Consider the following 22153-nt stretch of genomic DNA (forward strand, 5'->3'; position numbering starts at 1 on the left):
CCTGCTGATTTCTGTTGGAGATGTAGATGTTCAGCACACATGAAAGGTAAATCAGTGTCTAGAAAGCTTTGTAGATACTGATCACCTTTTGAAAATGTGTTCATTTTTTCTTGCTGGGAGGCATATAGCAAGTCACTGTAACACAGCTGGGAATAGAACTACATCTGCTTTTTCAAGAATACAGGGGCTTCCTAAGCCAGTGCTTCACCTGACATGTAATTAGTTTTTTGAGAAGACAGGGATCTAATTAAGACTAGTGGAGGGATTTTTAATTGTATCTTTACAAATTAACATGGTATTCAAAATACAACGACATATTGGGGTAGGGTACTAAAATTATCTTTCGTTATTTATTTTAGAGTTTGCTTAGCATTTTCTGTAGGAATGTCTGCCAGACTATATTCAGGTATGGTTGTTTGGGTATAGTATGAAACTAATATTCCGTGACCAGTCATGTATCTAGAAGCATTCTTCAGCCCAAGAACAGCCCATGTATTTAGAAATTGTTCTTATTAATTTGGCTGTTACTAAATATGCCTAAATGAAAAAAAAAATGCAGTTTGCTTTCTATTGCATTCTGTCATGAAGAAATCAGAGTGTGTGATATTCAGGAACAGCTAAAATTCATGAGAAGTTTGTGGAAGATCTGTTTCAGATCTTAGCCAATGCTGCCACTTCAAATGCATAAAAAGCGCTTGAACTGAAATTCCCTGCTGCTATTTTTCTGCACACTATTGAAATACAGTACAGGGGTATGCTTTGTATTTTTTTCCATGAGTCACATTGAGAGTCATCGATGTCGTATTCAACCTACAACTTTGTTCTCCGAACTACTAGTGAGAAAGGCAAGTAAAATTTTACTCATTCATAACTCATTGAAACTAGCAATGGGAAACATACTTGTTAGTAACCTTGCCAATGCAAAATTTTTCTATTAATTTCACTTAAGCTCCTTTTTCATCCTGACTTTAAATGGCTGTGTGATTAGCCCTCTAACCCTTCCGTGGGAGACTAATTCACTGTTTAATGGGGTTCTCCATTTCTGATTTTCAGCCAAGTTAGACTTTTCCCTCTAATTTCACTTGAACATGGCTTGCCGTTTTCCCGTGGGCCATCATGTAAATGTGATAACCCATCTTTATGTTTGCACTCTGGAAAACATGCCTCAGCAGTCATTGTATTTCCTACCACCCTTGCTCATTGATTTGCCGTACTCTGTATACTTAGCTGTCTGAACCCATTTACATTTTTTTTGCTCGCTTGACTGTTCTGCCAGACTGGTGGGTGTTTCTTGATGATTCCTGCAGTCCCCCCAGTTTACTGCCATCTTTCTAATGCTACGGACACTCAGGACTGAATGTTGTATTTGAAGCGTACCTGTGCCCCCAGACTGAAACTGTCGTATCTGGAAAGAAAGGAAAAAAAAAGATGATCTTTTCTTGTTGTCATCCCATACTGAATTTCCCGTTTTATTTGCTGTTTGTGACTGCGTGCTGTTCATGACTGTGGTATAGTGTCAGAGATGTTACAGGTGTCCCAGTGAGGCTCCAGGGGTGAGAGTCTGACCTGCTGTCATGTTTTGTGTTGTTCCTTGCACCTCTGTAATTCTTGGGTCTTTGGGGCTGAGGAGGCAAAGCCCTCTGGCACTGTGGCTAGCACCTCCTTTTCTGTCTCTAATGGTGACGTTTTGACCATCTTGGTATAATGGGACACCAGGATGAGCCAGCTGGTTTGCAAGCAGTCCTTGCAGCTGTGTGGCACAGGAGTCAGGGACAGCAATCGTCACCTTGGATAAAAACGTGTGCAGGATATGGGTCTGTGGAATATCATCACGTAGCAGTTTTCAGAGATGCCGAACACTGCCTTACTACCTTGACCAGGAAGGAGACTGCGTACCTCTAAGCAATAGATAAATAACTGGCTGTAGGTGTGCCAGTAGCCCTGAATTATGTGAATGCATGAATATTACCAGTATGATATAATTATCAGCATGAATAAACTGGGTTGGGCAATTTCATAGGTAACATCTATTGAAAATCTTGCCCTATGGGATATTGTGATGCTGAATGCGTGCAAGGATATGCACTTTTAATTTAGAATATTTCTAAAAGCTATAGTTTGATGTTCAAATTCTGTGTTTGGAAGTTATATATTGAGTTTGTACTGATGTTAATGGAAGCTGTATGTATGGAACTTACAGAATTTAATTTAATTTTAGTCCATAAATACATTTCAGCTATACCAAGAAGTATTGGGGACTTTATTTGGGGGGAGGAGGTGGGCAGGTGGAAGAGAAAAATTTGAATCCTGTGAGGTATCTCAAAGAACCGAAGAGAAGGAGTGTTTAAATTTGTTACTTTTTCCCGCACAGCAGTGGCTGTCGCACACCTCATTAGATAAACAAGCAAAATGCCACCTAATTAATGAATGTGTAGAGTGGTCTAAGAAGGATGGTTAGGACTTTTCTCCATTGCTGTACAATGCATGTAAAGGAAAGGAGCCATTCTAGGGGTTAGGGACACGATGAAGTTATGCAGTCTCTGGGGGGTTATATGGGCTTTATTTTTGTTTGTAATGATTGGTAAGGTGCTGGAATTATCTGCTAAAACGATTGGGTAAAACGTCCTATGACAAGACGCTCTCTTCTGCTGCTTGGATCACTGTGACTGTTCAATTTGCAGTTTGCCTTGTGTCTCTGCCCTGGGATCATGGTTGCTTCTTTTTGTGTCCTTTTATTTTTGTTTTGAAAGATTGCAACACAGAGTCTTCGTGCAGGGGTTGGACAAGGGGTTTCTGTTCAGCCAATCTGAATTGGAAACTGAGTTACTAGAATTGCAGCCACAGGAGCCTCAGAGCAGCCTTCCAATAGGAACAATGTGGACCAAAACCTCATGGCTTTAAGATAACTCCTAACTGGCTCCAAACCCAGCATATCACGGTTGCTGCTGACAGCAGTGCTCCAAAACGCAAAGAAAGAAGCTGAAGAGAGGAAAAACTTTCTTCCTTAAGAAAAAAAAAAAAAAAAAAGAAACTGTAGGAAACATAGACGGGCCCAACCCTGGAAATAAGGTGGCCAAAGTCTGGGACTACATATGCTGCTCTGGCTGCATCTGAGCTGGGTCAAGAGGTTACTGTCCTGAGTTTGTTTTGCACTCTGTGTCCTGGGGAAGACTGAAATTGGATGAAAAGATAATGGGGGAAGACGGAAGGAGAATGCAAACCAGTGGGATCAGTGGAGAGAAGGAAGAGCGCAGAAGAGAGGTTTAAAGAGTAGCCGTGTCAAGGGGGGGGGAAACTGGACCTGGTCAGACAGGGTGACTGTAAGAAGAGGTGGCTTTTGTAGTTCTGGGTGAAATGGTCCAATTCTGGTGTAGTCTGTGGACAACCTGGCTTTGCACGCATAGCCGTATTTTGATGTAACTCTTTCTAGAATGACACACAGCGCGCACTTTTTTTTTTCCCCAAGTGTCCTTGATTTGCTTATTTCATAAGTGCTATTTTTATTTTTAGGAGTGCCCTTGTGTGTGTTGGAGTGATGATTAATCCTGTAGACTTCGGTGCGTTTACTAGAAGTTGCTGTGCCTTTTTCATTGGATGCTTTGCAAAAGGGAAATGGTTAAGCTGCAGTCTTCTGTATCCCCTTTATTTGAATAACACGCTAAATCAAGCGGGGCTTTATGAATAACGTTCACCATTTGATTCAGATGCACTTTGGTTGTGTGAAAGGACCAGTAGCACAATTATTCTTAGTGACAAATGCAAACATATAATAACTTTGACTCAGCGCCTCTGTTCCTCCAGGTTATGTCAAGAAATGAAAGCAGTGCCATTTTTGACACATTGACACTGCTCGTCTCTCTTTGGAATAGTTCTTGTTTGTCATCAGTAGATTTGCCTGGGACTTTTCATGTGTCATCACACACACGCATTCTCCAACATCCAGAGGAAAAGATTACTCTGAGTCACTTGTTATTCTTTTCTGTATAATTGCTGGTGCACCAGGGGGAGTTTTGATGTATAGCAAAAGGAGCGTGTGCACGAATTTCAATTCTTTGTAAGCACCTGGCTCTATGTAGAAGCAAAAAATAGCTGTGACTGATGCTGGGTCATCAGTTATTGGATCACAAGGGATATGGAAACTCATTGAACTAATGTGTTTCAGAAGGAGATTTAAGGTGGCCTGTATATCTGAAAACAAATTGCTGAGATGCAGACACTCACAGTCAAAACATTTTAAAGGGGACTTCAAAAGCTGTTTAGAAATCCATGAAGCTTGTTTTAATCAGGAATCCAGAAAATAGTATGGATGTGAAATGGTTCACAGTCCAGTTGCATAGCAAGCTGCGAATATAAAAAAAAAAAAAAAAAAAAGAAAGAAAAAAATTACTCACCAAAATTTGCACCCTTTGGAATATATCTTGAAATTTTTAGCAAAACAATTAAGTACTTGTTTCTAGAAATACCAGGAGTCTGGTAGGGGCCAGAAGTCTTGTATTTTCTGTGCAACTTGTCTATATTTTTTTTTGTCAAGTACTAAAGTCTCCCTTGGGCTTCAGTGGGATTTAATTCAAGTTCAGAATTCTGAAACAGAATTGCTACCTTTGATGAACAGTCACTTTTTCCATAGCTGTGCTTTTATGTGCATGAAAACTTAGGTCCAGCTCCTTTTAATTGTTGTCTCATTATGGAGACTTCTAAATCTCTTTTCCAGAAGATAATAAGGTTGTTTTGCAGTGATTGTCATTTTATATAATGACCTCAGTTTTTATTTCACTGCTTAAAAAAACCCACAAGTCCTGTGCTTCAATTGTTATTTCACTGTGTGAAAGAGCAAAACACCTGTATATTTATTTGTGTTTTAAAAAGCTTTATGCAAACTTTTACTTTCAGAACCATGTCATGTGATGTGCTATCTTCCGTATTTCTAACTCGTGTGATTCTAGCTACTGCTTGTCTGTCTGTCTGCTTGGAAATGGACGTCACTTTGTGGTTAGTGTTTTACGCAACTGGAACTTTTTTCAGTTCTATCTATGTTTTTGTCACATTACTGGGGCTGTATTGTAAAGGTAATATGAATGAATGGAATGCAGTACTCGCAGATTTGTATTGGCTAATAGTATTTGCTTTACTCATTACTGTGATTTGCAATACAATAAAATTTGAGTTATATCATTATAAATGTACATGTATAAATACATTTGTAAAGTCTCCATATTTTTTAATAAAGACACTATGAATGCTAGCAATAGTTGATTACCAAATTTACCTGTTAAGAAAATGCAGAATGCTGCCATAGGTTTATGTATATTTCTGAATATGACCTTCAGTGGAGTCCTTTCTCAGCTGATATATGCTGGGTGGGACGGAATCTTTCAAACTCCAGAGTGGAAGAGCAAGATTATTTTTCCTGGAGCGTAATTACATTGTTTTGTAAGAGCTCCATTGAAAGGTAATGAAGTTTTTTGATAATTCACTTGTTCATAAATTGTCAAAACCCCTAACATTTATCATTCACTCATGGTTGTAGCAGTTGGACATCAAAAGGAAAGTTTGCATTGAGTTTCTTTGTCCTAGCTGTAAGTAACACAGTAGTAATTTGTGCTTATTTTTCAATTGCATTTATAGTTGGTTGGTTTTTTTTCTGTTCTCAACATAGAAAAAAATGGTTGTCTCCAGGCTGTGACTTTGGAAGGCTTGTCTTTGGTGGTGTCCACTGAGCAGAAGACATCTTTTTGGCATAGAAAATTATTGCTTACGGGTGCTGGGTCTCTTCTGCTCTTGTTTGCATGCATGTCATCTTTGTACAAATTGGAAGAAAGACTTGACATTGAAGCCTTTTGCAATGTGTTTAACTATTAGTTTTGAATTTTAATTCTCTTCAGAGAATTTCCTAATTCAAATAGGTCAACTACCAAAAAAAAAAAAAAGATTAATGGATTATTTTTCTTCTTGTTAAGTATTCAATTTTTTTTTGTGTAAATGGCCTACCTAGTTTTTCAGTTGGCCAATACCTAAATGCCTTCCTGTCCTAGCAATTCTCAAGGCACTTGTTCAAAGGTCAGAAATTTAAGGAGTGCAATTTGAAAGGTTTTTTTTGGATGTGATGCCACAGGACATCTTCTGAAAATCATAATTTCAATTCTATTTGTGATACATTTGTTGCCAAGCTACTAGGTTTCAAAATGGATCTTAGACCAATTACTAGAAAAGAGAGTGGCCTCTGTCCATTGTGGAATCCTTTCGGAACCAATTTCCTTTCATTTGAGGCAAAAGGTTGGTCAGAAGTAAAACAGTATGAAGGGTCTGACTTCAGGATCAAATGGTGGTCCTGTTGAAGTAGAAGAGGAGGCTAAAAGCTGTGAAAGTAATAGGGATCCACTGAAGAATTTGGAAGCATTTTCAAAGGTAAGGAAACAAAGGAGTGAAGATGAGAGTGGGAATATTTTCTGTATAATAAGTGGACATTCATAAAATGTTCTACTGTGGCATGGTACATGTAGATACTGAAGATGAGTGGTAAATTTGAGACTTGATAGCTAGAAATTGGTAAGCAAATACGCTTTCATTTGCATCTGTTCAATTGGACCTTATTCTTACTCCTTCTTACTGCCTCACCAAGAAAATAATAAAATCATGAGGTCTGTATCATACTGTGCATTTAGAAATGTTATATAGGTCATTAAATTCGGCCCACATTTTTCACCAGTGTAATTTTATTTTTCTTATCAATGTTTCACTAATCTTTTTTCAGCTGACCAGCTCGCTCAGAGGTTGATACTGGCATATAATCAATACCACAGTAGCATTTAATTTTACATATTTGTCCATAGCTTACTTTGCTGAATCTTGTTTTTTTTCTTCAGGTGTAAAGTTTCGTGCATCGTATTAACTTCTTGCATTACTTCACTGATGAGCTAGATCTGGGATTTTGGGTATCATAAACAAAAAATAGTCTCTTCTGAATTCTGTAGCTCCAGATGCATTAAGATTAAGAAAGTCCTATTTACTATTTTCTTATGTCTTGTTACAGATTTGCATTAGGTTACCATAAGATTCCACGTGTTAAAAAAATCTTGTTTCCTTTCTTCAGCAAGTTTGCAAGCTACAACATTAGCACATGGAGCTCTGGCTCTAGTAGAGACAGCTAAAACTGGAATAGAAACTAGATCACAATTTCCACACTTAATAAGGCAGTAAGTCAGCTGTTGCCATGGGACAGAGCTGGTTGAATTGTCATAACCGTTCCATAGGCATAAATCTTGGACTTGCACCAGATGCTTCACGCTGTTCCTGCTGTGCAAAACAGCTGGAAGTTCAGCTTAAAGGATTTCTTTCCTAGAGAGAAACTACAGGTAGCAGAGAGTTGAGATAACGTGAATTTGATGGGAAGATGCGTCATACACTCCAGCTCCAGCGTCACTGTTGTGGCTTCAGGATACATGTCTGGTCCTGGGGTTTGTACCATGATAGGTAAAAACTGCAGTTCAAGGCACAGGAAACAATTTTACAAATTGATGTAAAGAGGTGAATCTGATTGTTTTCCTTTTTAAGGATGTACTTTGTCACAGTAACTTTTGTTTTGCTGCCTTTTTCAGTTTTCATGGATTTTTTTCTTTGCCCCGGAACTTCAATTTTGGGGTAATATTTTGCCTGGTAGTATAATCAGTTTGGACTCTGGAGTCCTGACTCCTTTGTAACTAGCTTTGAGAAATTACAGTAATGTCAAATGCAGGTGAATCTGCTTGTTCTGTATCAAATTGGGATAGATTTAGCTGAAAAATAGCAATTATGTGGTGGATCCCCACCTAGTTGATGAATTAGTTCTCAAATGCAGATGGACCTTTGCAGGATAATCTTTCTGAACAAGGAACAGATATGGTTAAATGGCATTGGAAAATGCTTGCAAGGAGTCCCCCGTGAGTAGAATTGTTACTAAACTAAGGCTGTGGATCTACATGTTAATACTATTTCAAGCAATAAGGAGTTTACGTTAAAAACTCATAAGCAGTGAAACATGACAGGTCTCTCTAATTTCTCATGTGGTGCTTTACTGTTTGTTAAATAACAAAAATTTTACTAGGCCATTTTTAGTATGAAGCTTGTTCTGAGCTTAAGGGTCGAGAAACATATGTACTGTAGGATGCCTTCTGCGGAGGGTCTAAGCTGAATAAAACAGAAATAACACCATTGAGGCTTTGTTTACACCCAAGAGTTTAACTATGTCCGTGTAGCTAAAGCAATATAACTGAACGAGCAAGGACGATGGTTGGCTGGTTAGAATGTGTTTATGGGAATGGAAATAAATTATAGTGCTATAAGCTGTATTTATAGCAATGTAACTGCAGTGGGGTTGTGCAGAGGAGCTGCATTGCCAGAAGGAAAAATCACATCCCTCACTGGAATAATCATGTTGTACTTCTCTGTGGAGGCCAGGCCTAAATTAATTCCAGTTGCATTTCTGAGTACTTAAACGAGAAAGCTGCTTCAGTAAAGGCTTGCTTTGGCTGTGAGAGGATTTAACACCAAGAGGCGTCGAGCATCTGTGTCTTCACTGAAGTCTGTGCTGTTTAAGGTGCTACAAGTCATCGCAGTCCTGTGTTTCTGCCTTGGCTCTAAATCTCATTGAAGTCAGCGGGAAAATGCTTGGGTGGCTGCAGGACAGGAGCCTCTTAAGAGACCTTTGTTAGCCTGGTATATCTTGTTTTCTGACAAATCAGGTGCACAGTCAGTAGGAAGCAGTTTATGAGTGCAGAAAAATGTGCCAAAGCGTGATCCTGTGTGACAATCACAGGGGCAAGCTGGGACGCAAACACAAGTCTTGTTCTGTTCAATAGCTTTATTCCCAGTTTTTGCTTCCATAGCCTGCACGTAACTAACACAAGATTGCAAGCCCAAGCAAAGCACCACCACCTCTCCCTGGGGGCTCAAACAAGCCATTTATTCTCCCCAAATATGAGTCTAAATACGTGTGAGACGAATGGGCTATCTAAAAGGCTGTTCCCACTAGACCTTTCTCTGGCACAGTACTTCACTAATACTTCTCAGACTACACTGATCTGGGAACGCTGAAGAGAGGCAGCACAGAGATCCCAACATGTGCTGAAAATGCGCATTTAGATGGAAAGAAGACAATTAGATGATCCCTTTCTTGGGGGGGTGGGGTGAGGTGGGGGAGAGGCGTGGAACTAATAATGTAAAGAGTTTCAGATTAAACACACCCAGCATAATAAACTAATAGTTCTGCTGAGTTGAGAACTAAACTACGTTTGTTCATTTCCTAAACTGAAATTAGTGTTTCTAGTAAAAAATACTAGTTTATTTTATTTGTATATAAAATAACATAAACTAGTTTATTTTTAATTGGAGTATCCCATTTTCAGGGATTTTGTTCTTTAATCTTTGGTTCACATCTCCTTTAAATGCTTTTCTAAGTGCTCTTTTAAATGCTGAAGTGACAGCTCAGGCTCATTGGATTCCTCTACTATTTCCAAGATACTACCATTTAATTTTGTTTTGGCAGATAGATTTTCTATTAATGCTTTTCAGATGGAGGTGACATCAGATTTTCAGGGCAATTTTTTTTCTGTAAGGGGACTTTTTATTACTGGGATCACAGAATAATTTTTCTGTACGTGATTTTTGCTGTTCCTTTCTTGCCTCTGATAATGTTCATCTTAGTGTTACCACTGCCAGATTCAGTGGGCTCTAGGTCAGACCCTGAATTTGCTTACAGTCATTACAGGATCTGATTTGATAGTATTTCTAACCTGCATCTTCATGAAGCTTTTCATTTTAGTTCCCTCTCACAAGACCCACAGTATATTTTTTACGTATGGGTTTCCATTTAACATCGCCACAGCTGCTGCTGCCGCAGATACCACATGATGAAGAAGAAGGAAGAGAAACACGCTTTCATAGGGTTTCTGCACATAGAGTAGTTGGGGGATGACAAGTGCAGACTACCTGGTCCACCTCCCACTCAAAGCAGAAGTTAACTTTGAAGTCAAGTCCAGCTTCAAAGTTAGATTAGGTTGCTGAGAGCCTTATCGAGTTGAGTTTTGAATATCTGCACTGGTGGAAATTCAGTAACTTCTTCAGCCCCTGTTCTTGATCTCAGTATGAAGAACTTTTTTTTATACATACATGGAATTTCCGTGGTTTGCTGCAGTTTCTCAATTAGATTGAGATGTTTTTTAAATTAGAATATGGGGTAAGTTCTAGGAAGATTTTTTCTTTTCTTGGAATAGAAGTCCACACTTGAAGACAATCTTATATAACAATAGTCAAACAAATCCATACACATCAATTCTGGAGGCAGCAAAGAGGCGTGCAAGCAGCCAGTCTAAAAGAGTAAGACCAAAGTACCTCTTTTGGTAGTAAAAGGAAGAAGTCATGGTTACAAACACAACGTCTAGAAGATGGGTTTTGGTAAGAACAGGCCCTTAGCTGACTTCTTGGGATTTTTTTTTGGTGTAGCGTTTTGTTTTTTTTTTCACCACAGGGCAAAATTCTCCACACATGACTGCACTGAGATATAACATTTCCTTATTTTGGAATATATCCTTATTTAAAATAGTGTTACTTTATGCCATGTCAGATTAATTAGATTTAAATACCCAAGTCTTTAGGGAAAATGCTCCAAGATGAAGGGATACAGATGTTGCTTATTTGAAATGTCTGAAAATAATTAAAAGAGAAAAAATCACAAAATGTTGAATTTACAGAGTGATCGGATTTAATTCTGGCTTGACTGAGGCTATCAAGAGTTGTGTGGCTAAATCTGTTGTCAGCTGTAAAAAAAAAAGCTTCAATTTATGTGAACATTTGCAGCTGTTGAAGAAACAGGCATCTTTGCCTCTCGCTCAAACAGTACATAAAATGAATTGTGCTAGAATAGATGATGTGCAAAAACAGGTGACAGAGCTGTGCGGTAATAGATTGACTTACGGAAGAAAGTGTGAGGGACCAACTTTTTTGTATTGATTGCCTCCTGTGGTCACTGGATTGTGAAAGTGGAGCTCATTTAATGAGAGAGAAAAAAAAAAATCATACATGGTTTTATTTTATAGTCTACATGGAAGTTGTATTCATGTAATTTAGAAAGATCCACTGAATCAATTTTCAGCGGTGAACAATACACACCAAAATTTATGAAGAAGACTGTGCCGTTCTGCCTTTGTCTGTCTGCTTAACTCACAACAGCAAAGGCAGGATGGCACAGTCCTCTTCACAAATTTTGGTGTGTATTGTACATCGCTGAAAATTGATTCAGTGGATCTTTCTGCCTGCTTAACTCACTACAGACATGAACACATGCCATGTATTATTTAAATGTGTAAGTTGACACACTCAATTTATAGGATTTAGAAGTGGAAAGAACATGAATTATACAACAGAAAGCTTTCAGCATGCTGCAGGATTGAATGTTTTTAATGCAAAATGAAGACGTGCATTAACCTTAAAAAAATTCAGAAGGACTCGGTGGGTAGTTAGATAACTGAGCCCATCATGCCCATTAGTCCTTCTCTCAGCAGTGAATTTATTGAAGTTCTCACGGGGCGGTAGAAAAAAGCCCACGTGGGCTGAGCTGGAGCACCAGCATGGTGTGTTTGTATGACTGTTTTCTGATGAAACAGATTCAGGTAATCCACATAGTGAAGCTACGCTTTTGCGTGACCGTGGCTCTTTCAAATTTGATTTGAATTCAGCTTGACAAAGAGGTACAGGTATCAAATAAAATTGCCACAATTGTTATAAATATGGGGGTTTTATGAGAGGGTGGAGCCCCGGCCATCCAGAGCCTTTGCTGAGACTCGCAAGAACATACAGAAGTGCCCCAGCCAGTGAGAAAGGCTTCCTACTGAGCTGTGAGTCAAAAAACAGGAACCAGATGCCAGGAAAACTGGGCTTTTCTAGTTATGTTGTTCAAAGCACAACTTTTTTTTTGAAGCGTAAGTACAGATACTGTGAAATGTTACTCTAAAGTGAATATAATGCTGTCTTGATATTCTTTTTAAGAAGGTTGAAACAGGGATGTGCCAGTTTAGCAAAGTAAGCTTTCAAAATGGGCATGACTTTTTTTTTTTTTTTCAGCTGAGCACTTCAAAAGCCACCAAAGTAGCTGTTACCTTCTGTCCTGGAAACTGTCAGGAACCTATAAATAAACATAACATAATACAGGAGTAGGAAAAAAATGTTATGCCAGCAGTTAATTTTGTTGTTATTAATTCTGTTGTGTCTTTTTTTTTTTTTTTTTTTTACAGTGTGTCCTATTCAGTGCACGTCTCTGAGGATTACCCAGGTACAGTACACCATTCTTGTCCATGACACATGTACGCATGTTACCGCAATTTGCCATACTCAGATCAGAATATCTGAAAGGGTGTTGATGTCTTCCAGGTGCATCCTTGTGCTAGTCATTTTCCATTTGTTAGATTATTTTCACAGTCATTTCTCCTTTTCAAGCGACATTTATCATCTGGGGCAGGGTGAGAAAACCTGGTTCACAAGTGTACAGAGACCAGAGCTTGTGATGCTTCTCATGTCTGGGGCCAGCGGTGACAGGAGTGTGAAAGCGCCCGGTTCCTCTTTGGCGTGGTAGATAAAGCTTGATCTTTCCAGAGGCTGAGCGGTCTGGCACGGGGACAGGAAAAGCACTTCTGCGTTAGACCTTAATGAGACTGCTCACGTTCTTCCAGTTAAGCCCACGGACTGTTCGCTGGTGCTTCTCAGGGTCTGTTGGAGCCAAGGGTTTGTGTATGGGTATGTCTTCGGTAACGTCAGCTTGCGGAGCTGTTCCCAGCTGCTCCGTCCTGCCTGCCGTGCACACTCTGAGCTGGGTTGGCAAAAGCGTTTGCGTAACTGTGTGGCCAATCTGGACAAGGGGAATTATTCATGAAAATCAACCAGGCAAGAGCAAAAGCTGTCTTGTTTCCCCGATTTCCTTCACAGAGAGACTGCACAGACACTTCAGGTGGCACAGAGGTTAGCAGAAGCAGGAGAGGGAAGCAGGGATGAGGGCAGGCAGGCCAGTGCAAGCAAAGGTACATGGTAGTACTGTTGGATTGCACCACACTGTGTATTTTGGACCTGGGAGTATTTAATAGTGTGAGTACCTCTGGCCTTTTTTGATCTTTATCCGTAACATCTTTGAAATATTTCTAAAAGAAATGTTTCTTGTTTCTTTTAGAATCTCTAAAGGAGGCTTTGATCTTCTTCACTGATAAGCAGTAGACTATGTCTGTTCAGAACACCAGAATGTTGAAGCAGATAGAGAGAGAAATCAGCATCAGCAGTGATGCTAAATGCAATGGATTATGTGGAAGAATGCTAACAACCTTCATGAGAGATTTTCTTTTACCAGTAAAAACTGGAGGGAAAACAGCTGCTAATAATAATCTATTCAACATGCAGTAAGAGGAAAAACTGAGATTCATAAAATACACAGTCATACCAGTGACAAATTAATTTACTGATTACAACATTGACCTGACAATGAATGGAGGACAAATACCTGAAAAAAACCTGCATCATATGTTATTAATAGTTTGTTTTATTAAACATCAGTAATGGATGTATTCATTTCAGAGATTGAACTATGATGAAGGCACAAAACTTGATCTTTGGGAACCCCTAACTAAATAGCAAGCTGGAGCACTGAACCAGCAGTTACTCGCACAGCACATGAGATCTTATCTCCTGGCAAAATTCTGTCTGACAAATCTCAAGCTTTCCTTACAGATGCTATTTTCAGCATGCCCTGATGGCCTACACGCCTGAGTGACTTTGGTGGCTCTAAAACCTAATGAATATTCTCTGCCATCACCCCCTACATTTTAAAGCCAGACAGAATTTGAACATTTTACTCTGTAGCTAACTTGGTGAGGGGGGCGTAAACCAGCTGCACATGTTTACTGATCGAGGCTTTGGAAGAGTTGATTTCATTCATATCTCAAGCTTTTGCAGGATCTATGTTTGCTTTGTGATGAAGAGGTGTTTAGTGTGTTAGGAATGATAATGACTCTTTGCCATTTTACAGCTTTGATCCTAAAATACTCATTTTGACTTTGTGAGCCAGATTCTTTGTCTCCTCTCTCCGTCCCAAATCTCTGACTTAACATTACTGCTGACTGTGGCTCTCTTCCCTGGCGTGTATTTTCAGGGATGTTTCAGGGACATGTCAGGGTATGAGGGTGTCAAGTCTCCTCCTCCTCGACTGGGAGATGATCTTCAAGTATTGCTGCTAGTTGATAGAGTTCAGCACAACGTTTGCTCATCAAATTAAATTTCTCGCAGGACAAATCTTTACAGGTCAAGGTTTAAGTCCGTTAGTGCATCACCATACCACGGTTGTATCCTCGGGAGATTAAGAGTGTGTAATACACAGTGGATCAAATTTGGAAATGCGAGAGAAGGCTGTCAGATTTGATCATCAGATAAATTGCTAATGCATGCAATAAATATATGAAAGTAGAACTGATTAAGTTACTATACAAATGATGTTCATTCAGCTAAAAGTAATACCACCACAGGTAAATTTTAGATACTCTAAGAAGAGCTTTGGGTACTGCATATGCTCTAGTTCCCTGCATTGCTGTTATGTATGCAGCATCACCGCTTTGGCACTGATAACAGTGTGTCGCTATTGCTGAATTGCTTCATAAAGCATCAAAAGATTACAAACAGCTGAGCATTAAATCATATCTATGGGAACTGTAATATAACATGACAACTTTCAATAATGGAATGTGTTTGAATGTTTCATAATTATGAGTGAAAGCTAAAAATATGCTCACAAAGGCACACTGAAGATGTTAATAGGAATAGTGTTGAGACAGTAATGTCTCACAGTTGTATATACGTTGCTGAAATTGTGAAAATATCACTGAAAATTTTAGAGGCAGGTAATAACAGTTCCAGCAAAATATGTCTGTAACTATTTTCTCATAACATTGACACAACTGGGGAAAAATAATGCTCCTAAGGAGCAGTTATAGAATATAACATCAATGAGTAGACTAAAGTCCCATTAATATGAGTGGATCATGACTCCTGTGAGAACCATTACAGCAGCAAGCATTTTGCTAATGAATATATGTTCTGAGTGATACGTGTTGGCTGCGATAAACTTGTAGAACTGCTGTAGTCTTTTATCCCAGTGATTTCTGGGTTACACACGTGTTAACAGAAACATCCTTTTCTTAGACCTCGTTAGACTGCAGCAGAGATGGAGAGAACCGGTTTGGCACCAAGTGGTTTGCTGCATCCCTCCACTAGGTCCAGGCACTAGGTCCTCTGCTTAAGAGGGGAGGTGCTCCCGGGTATAGTGTGTTAGCAACTGGGTGTTGAAGAAAGCAAACAAAAGCCAGTATCTTAATTTCAAGTTTCATTAGACTGATGGAAGGAAAAAAAAAACCCAACACCGTTATGGGTGCCAAATAGAAAAGGAAAATAAGAACTTGGCAGTGAAAATCATATTATCCAGCTGCCAAAAAAGAATGACAATGGGCATAAAAATATAATTAAAATCTATAAAACCTGTAATTGAGCAGTCCTTTTTTCCATATATGTATATCTTGGTAATTGTCTATTCTGTACAGCACGTATTGTTGTTTTTCATACTTTTTCATAGAGCAGTAAGTTTCAGGATGTGGGTTTCCTTTCTCCCATCCATATATAAGGTGTTAGGTATATTTAGAGCCAAGTGGTGGCCTCTGTTATTCCAGCTCATTAGATTCTGTAGTAATAATTTACACTCCCAAACCTGGGAAAGGAATGAGTCTGTGTTGTATGTGCCCAGAGCCATCCAGCATGGTGAGGGTGACACCGAAATGATGACAGCAAGGTGGAGCATGCAAATAGAGGCAAAGCTGGGGTTCGTGGAGGGGGTGAGATGCAGCTGTCCTGAAGGCAGGGTTCACAGTCTGTCCTGCCGATAGGCACAAGTGGGAGAAGGAATGGATGCTGGCAGATGGCTGGAGTAACCCCATGTCATTCACACGATGCTGTGGCTCTAAAACACATCCCTGTGCCAAGCGCGTAGCCGAGCAGACACAGATGGAGCGGGCTGCTGTGCCCACTGGAGTGCCGAGCCCAGGGCAAAGCGGTGTCAGCCTCCCGCAGCAGGTGCCTGCCTGCGACGGATGTACGCGGAGCTGAGCGCAGGTCACTCGTTTACCTCGTGGGACCGCGCAGGAGTGGAAGCAGGTGAAGGTGGTGGGGTAGCGTCAGGCTGGGTGGATGTATGTGAATGGGGCAGAAAGGCAGTTTCCCGCCCTGGGAAGGCCCCACGCGCCTGTCGGTGTGCGGCAGTGCGGCTGCTGGTCTGCAAAGGCAGCCGGGCACTCCTCTGCGAGAAGGGGGCGGCAGCGCCGGGGCTCCGTCTTGCTACAGGCTGCCAAGAACCAAGAACTCAGTCATATTACACCCGGTAATATTAGTGATATTTACTGCTCAATTAATGTTAACGTCTTCAACATTTCGCTGGAAGCACTGTGGTCAAAGGCTTTGAGGTCGCGGCAGCATGCTTAAAATTACATGTGAGTTCCCGCACTTTGCTGATGTGGGACCGGAGTTTTCGGAATTAGGACAGATCAAGTCCTTGTTTCAGTTATCTTATTTGTCTCTTTATCTGTGATTATCTTAATTGTCAGCCTTTCTGCTCTAAAGCATAAGTTTCAGTTCAGTCCAGATCAGTAGAAAACAAAATGTTCTTACTCTCACAGGCAGTTCAGCAATTAATGCAAAATTAGCTTCCGCAGATACTACATAAAAACGTGCTGCTCCTTGTTTGTCGTTACTAAGCATTTGGTTGGACAGCAAAAAAAAAACAAAACAAACCAGAAAGACAACACACATCCCCTCAGTGTAATCCCTGCATTTTTTAAGAAAATTTGGGGTAGACTTTCCATATTCATATCCATACCTAACATTTTTGTTAAGTGGGGGGAATTTTTATTTTTTTTTTGTTCCTGAATCAGGCACAACAAAGGTTATCCACTGATTAGAACATACTTCAAACAACCTTTATGTGACTAGGCAAAATGAGGCGCAGGTATTTTGCATAATGGGCTGATAACACCCTACTCTGAATGCAGCCTTCACTCTGCACGGGAGATCTAGCTTGAGTTTTAGTGTCAGGCACAGCAAAAAAGTGTAGAACAAGTCTTCATTTTGGAAAAGGTTGGCTCAAACCCCCATAAGCCTTGCGGGATGGTTCAGAGCAGTGCTTGGTGTGATTGATAAAAGCCATGACATCAGAATCCAGGGGTTTGCTTGTATAAGATTTGGGTCCAAATTTTCTATTCTTTTCCTACTTTTCTTTTCGTTAGCATTCTCAAGAGAAAAGAAAAACACACCAGCAAGATGAGAGTGCTCTGAGGAGTAGTTCCTTATGGTACAAGGGTGGGATGGGCAACGTGGGAAGGGGCTGGCAGAGCACAACTGGACTTCACCATCCAAGGCATTTTTCTTTCGTAGATAACACTTATGTTTCCAGTTCTGATAACGATGAAGATGTGTTAGTTACAACAGAGCCAATTCCAGTAATTTTCCATCAAATCGCTACAGGTAATCTGTCGTGAGTGTTTTATCAAGTTCATATTTTGTGAGGAAAGACAAGATGTTGCCTGCACGTAAAGGAGATATGTTAATGAGTGCAGCTATACAGTTTGCTGTTTTCTCACAGTCTTGCTGTGGTAAATTGTCCTACATTTTAGAGTAGAAGAAATTGAAATATTTCTTCTGGGGATCACGATTGTGTAGGCAGAATGTATTTTATTCTTTTAATGTCTTGCAGTCTGTGCTAAAGCAATTCTCCTTGAATACAGTTAGAGGTACTTAATACTTCCCAATTATAAGTTTTCATGCTCACTTGCTTAAAACTTCACTAAATCTTCACCATTGGGGATGAAACAGTCTATAACTACCATTGCCTCTGGTGAATTATTTCAGGAAATTTCAAACAAAATTGTTCAGCTGTTTCACTAAATTGGACTATAGGCAAAAAATGTGTTTTTTCCCAGTGATTTTGGGAACCTCTCATTTGAAATTATTTCCTTACTTTCAAAAATTATTTGATACATGAAAGGGCATGCTTTTCAGACATATAGACACGGCACATTTATACAATATATAATCAAGATTTGCGCATACTCCGTAGAGACTTTTTAGATTTTAGCAGCCAAATTCCCTGATGATTTCAGGCTGCAGGAGAAACTGCATAGAGCAGTCTTAAATCTGGCAGTTCTTCAGATAGGAACACTTGACTTTGTGGTCTTTTTTTCATTCTTTTTATTACTATTACAATGCTTTAGGGCTTTTTTTTTTTTGCGTAACACAGAATTACTTTGAATTCCACTGGAAAACCGATATGATCTTTGGTCTCTGATCTCATTTATACTGATATAAATCAAGAATAATTTTACTGAAGTCAGTGCACCCAAACAAAAGCTGGCCATTATAATCAGAAGTTTTAAGATAAATTTTACTTGTGAATATTTCTGTAATTTAGAAACAAATAAGGCCTGTCAGTTAAAATAGAATAAAACCCTATGTTTTGTGTAGAAGATGATCTGATCTAATTTCGCTGAGGGGTTTTGATTTTTTGTTCTTTTATAAAGTAGACAAAATTAATGAATGACACTAAATTGTAAATCACAGATTGGGAAAAACAAATCTAGATGGACCAGCTGAGTTTCATTTCACAGTTAAAAATATGAGTCTTCTGAGACATAGTGGTTTCTTAATTTTAGACTGTTGTATTGTAAACTCTTCGATGCTTTTTGTATCTGTAACTTTTTGTTCCTTATTTGGTCTACTACTGCAACTAAGTATTTCAAGTCTGCATATGCAAAATTTTTCACATTTTTCACAGATGTTCCCTATTTTCCCTTTTCTTTTAAGAATTAAGAAAAACCAGTGATGTCAACTGTTCCTTGTCCATAAAATCAAAATTACAGAGGGAGAATGGAGAGGTATGTAATTCTTGCATGCATATTTTAACGGAAGTTATTTTAAGAAACAACAGAAAATAATAAAATATGAGTGTATACCATAGATCTCTTATCAAATGTGTGCTTATGCAAACTGTGCATGTTTACATGTTTTCGAAGATGTTCTCTGGGTTCTCTCCCAGTAGTTCTCTGGGTTTCATACATGGATTAACTAGTGAATCACTTATTTGGGATAGGGATGCTCCCATCCTAGGAAACACGATTTTGGCATTTATTTCATTTGTTGTTCAGCAGTGTTATAGACGCTGTCTGCCCTAAAAATACATCTTTCCTGGAGAAGTTGATCATGATGCTGTTACCTTTTAACCTACTCTTGCACGTAGGACCACATCCCATTTATCAGCTCACTGCTTCTTCCCTTGGCCTATACAGCAGCCCCACTGGAGGCTCTAGACCTCTGCATGACTATTCACCATAAGTAGTGACTGGAGTATCAAGGCCTTCCAGTCACGGCTGTATTTGTGCTGTCCCTCTGGCATGGGTCCCTGACCAGTCTCACTGAGACATTAACTCAAGAAAGAAGTGGCATAAACTGAAGTCTACAGGGCTTGACAGTGTTACAGGCTCAAAGAAAGTAGCAGATAGGCTCCAGCCCTCAGCAAGAAATTGAATGCTCTATCAAGAATTCAGGTGGTTGACTTTAAAAACTTCCGTTGGTAAGGGTGGTTGCTAAATGTCTTGAGGACTGCTTTTTAGCCTCAAATACATGTTTGATCCTGGAAAGGTGAAATAAACATGCTCAGATGTGCTAATGTGTATGGTTGGGTTTTTTAGTAGATGGAACCTGATTTGTTTCAAAAAGCTGCTTTGGAAATACTTTGCTTCTACTGCCTCATCATTAAATTCAGTGCTCGGAAAACATTAGAAAAAGTCAAGTGCAGGAAGAATTTACCCATCTGATTAAAAGCCTGAGATATGGTTAGCTTCGATGGGACAGAGTTTGAGCCTTTATTTTGTTTCTAGTTGAATGAGGTACTTAAATATGAAAGTACTGAAAAAAAACCTTTAAAAAAAGTTTCTAACACTGACCATTTCTGTTGGCTAGACAGAGGTTTGGTTAGGATGGGATGTTTTCTCATTATTCTAATATGAGAGTTTCATTTCTCTTTGCTTTGTGTTGAATTTTTGTTCAGTTGAGTTCTGTTTTAACACAGACTTCCCCTTGAGCTAAGGTTATTGTAAAACAAAGAAGACTAAAGTCACTTTGTTTCTTTTCAGTGAAGTGGAAGCAGAAATTATTTTTATGCCTTGTCGTGGAAAATTGCCATGAAATTGGCTGAAATAGAATTTTTGTTCTATGTATACATACAGTGAATAGAGCAGGAATTTAGAGGCAAAGGTAGGGAAATGGGATTAGAATGTCTGACCATAGAAATTGGTGATAAGGATATTTTTGACATTCATGAATATATGGGATTTAGGGGTAACTTCTATTCTTTGATTCATACATCTGATTTCTATTCCATTATGGCAGTTCTGTGCAGGACAAAAATACAAAATAAGCAGTAAGTACATCATGTTCAGGTTGAAGTGTAGAATTATGATTTTAACAGGTGTTCCTTAGGGGACCCTTGTCAGCATAGGGCCTAGAAATAACACAATGGATTGTGTGAAACAAGAATTAATATCTTCAAGCAATTACATAATTATAAGTAAAGGTTCCATTGGTGGGAAGCAGAATGTAGCACTTCAGCTCATGCTGAGTTGCAGTCTGTACCAGGATCAGTTCTATTTACTTGAGTGCAATTATTCACAGAGCAGCCTATTTAGAGCAGGTTTTACTTGGGTAAGCATATTACTTTCTAATTCTTAATTTTCAAAGTCTCAGAACAGAGCTAGTCCGAAAATTAAGTTTGAACTTTTCTGGCAACAGGCTGGTACTTCTGTTAAAAATAGTAGTTAAGCAGCAATGTGTCAGTTTTAAGCAGAAAGGAACTTTCTGCTTAAAATGCTCAGACTCAAATTATTTCCTTAGTCTATTAGACTTGATTTACCAGAATAAAAAGTAAACTAAAATGTTATTCGATCACTGAAACGCCAAATGAATTCAGTCCAGAACCTGTCTTGGTGAGTAAATTATGTTTTGTTTAGCAAAAGCACAGAGTGAAGTATCCCCCCATAGTCTACTGAATTCCCCAGTTCCCTAAAATGCCACTCTGCCTCTGTCGCCAGACAGAGTATTATTTCTCCAACATATATTCAGGGTGGGTTTATGTACCCAGTTAGTAGGTGCTTGTTTTGTCTGATATTTCGCTATGCTTAAAATGGGCCCTTAGCACTCTTCTGGAAAAACGATACTACAAGATCTACTGATAAAGGGTGCTGTGAACTTATTTGTAAAAATATAATTCCTGTAGTTATAATTAGAACTATAAATGCAAGATAAGCATAGTGCTTGTAATCATTGTTAACTTTCCTTTTCCATTAAGGAGTCACGGCACAACAGCACAGTTGAAGAAGACTCTGAAGGAGATAATGACTCTGAGGAATTTTATTATGGAGGACAGGTAATGAAGGAAATTTTTACACAAGTTTCAATAAATTAAATTTGAAAGCTTCTGTTGTTCATTCCATTATAAATTTATGATAATCATTTCTTATGTTTATTCAACATCAACTAGAATGCCATGTGTATATATACATAGTATTTTATGGCTGAAATATTGAGTATGTTATACTGTATAATTATATCAAATTTTAAATAAGATTAGTTTGTTTACATTTGCACAGTTGTAAGAATAGAATAAGCAAGTACTCTTCAGAACATTTGAAAACGGAAGGCAACTGCTTACTTCCAGGAAATAGTTATTCACTTTTTAAAGCTTGTCCCATAATTGATAAAAATGGGAAATCAGGCTGGATCCAAATCAGTTTCCTTCTGGAGGATTGCCGTTTTGTAAAGTCAAGAGCACTGCAATTTAATGGTAAAAATGGTTATTACGAAACAATTTTGATCTAGGCAATAGTCCATTCTTTTTCAGAGGGCTACAGTTAAATTCACCTTGAAAAATGCTGCATATTTTTAGATGAATGCACTGCTCTGTGTCTTTCCCTCTTGTTCCCTCACCAGAATTAGTCATTATTGCATTCCCTTATGTATTGGGAAATAAAATCTCTTCATGTCTTTTCCTTTTGCCGTG

General features: G+C 39.0%; 1 protein-coding gene across 1 annotated transcript in view; it reads left to right on the top strand.

Annotated features, from left to right (window-relative positions):
- The window catches only part of PARP8 (poly (ADP-ribose) polymerase family, member 8), a 129112-nt gene that overhangs the window by 42720 nt on the left and 64239 nt on the right, over nt 1-22153 (top strand). The window contains exons 2-5 of the mRNA XM_009894214.1: nt 12264-12301; nt 17479-17568; nt 18904-18974; nt 21443-21520. Of these exons, the coding sequence (XP_009892516.1) occupies nt 12264-12301; nt 17479-17568; nt 18904-18974; nt 21443-21520 (277 nt within the window). The remainder of the gene's footprint in view (nt 1-12263; nt 12302-17478; nt 17569-18903; nt 18975-21442; nt 21521-22153) is intronic.

The sequence above is a fragment of the Charadrius vociferus genome, unplaced genomic scaffold (assembly GCF_000708025.1).
Source record: "Charadrius vociferus isolate BGI_N301 unplaced genomic scaffold, ASM70802v2 scaffold70, whole genome shotgun sequence".
NCBI classification, from domain to species: Eukaryota; Metazoa; Chordata; class Aves; order Charadriiformes; family Charadriidae; genus Charadrius; species Charadrius vociferus.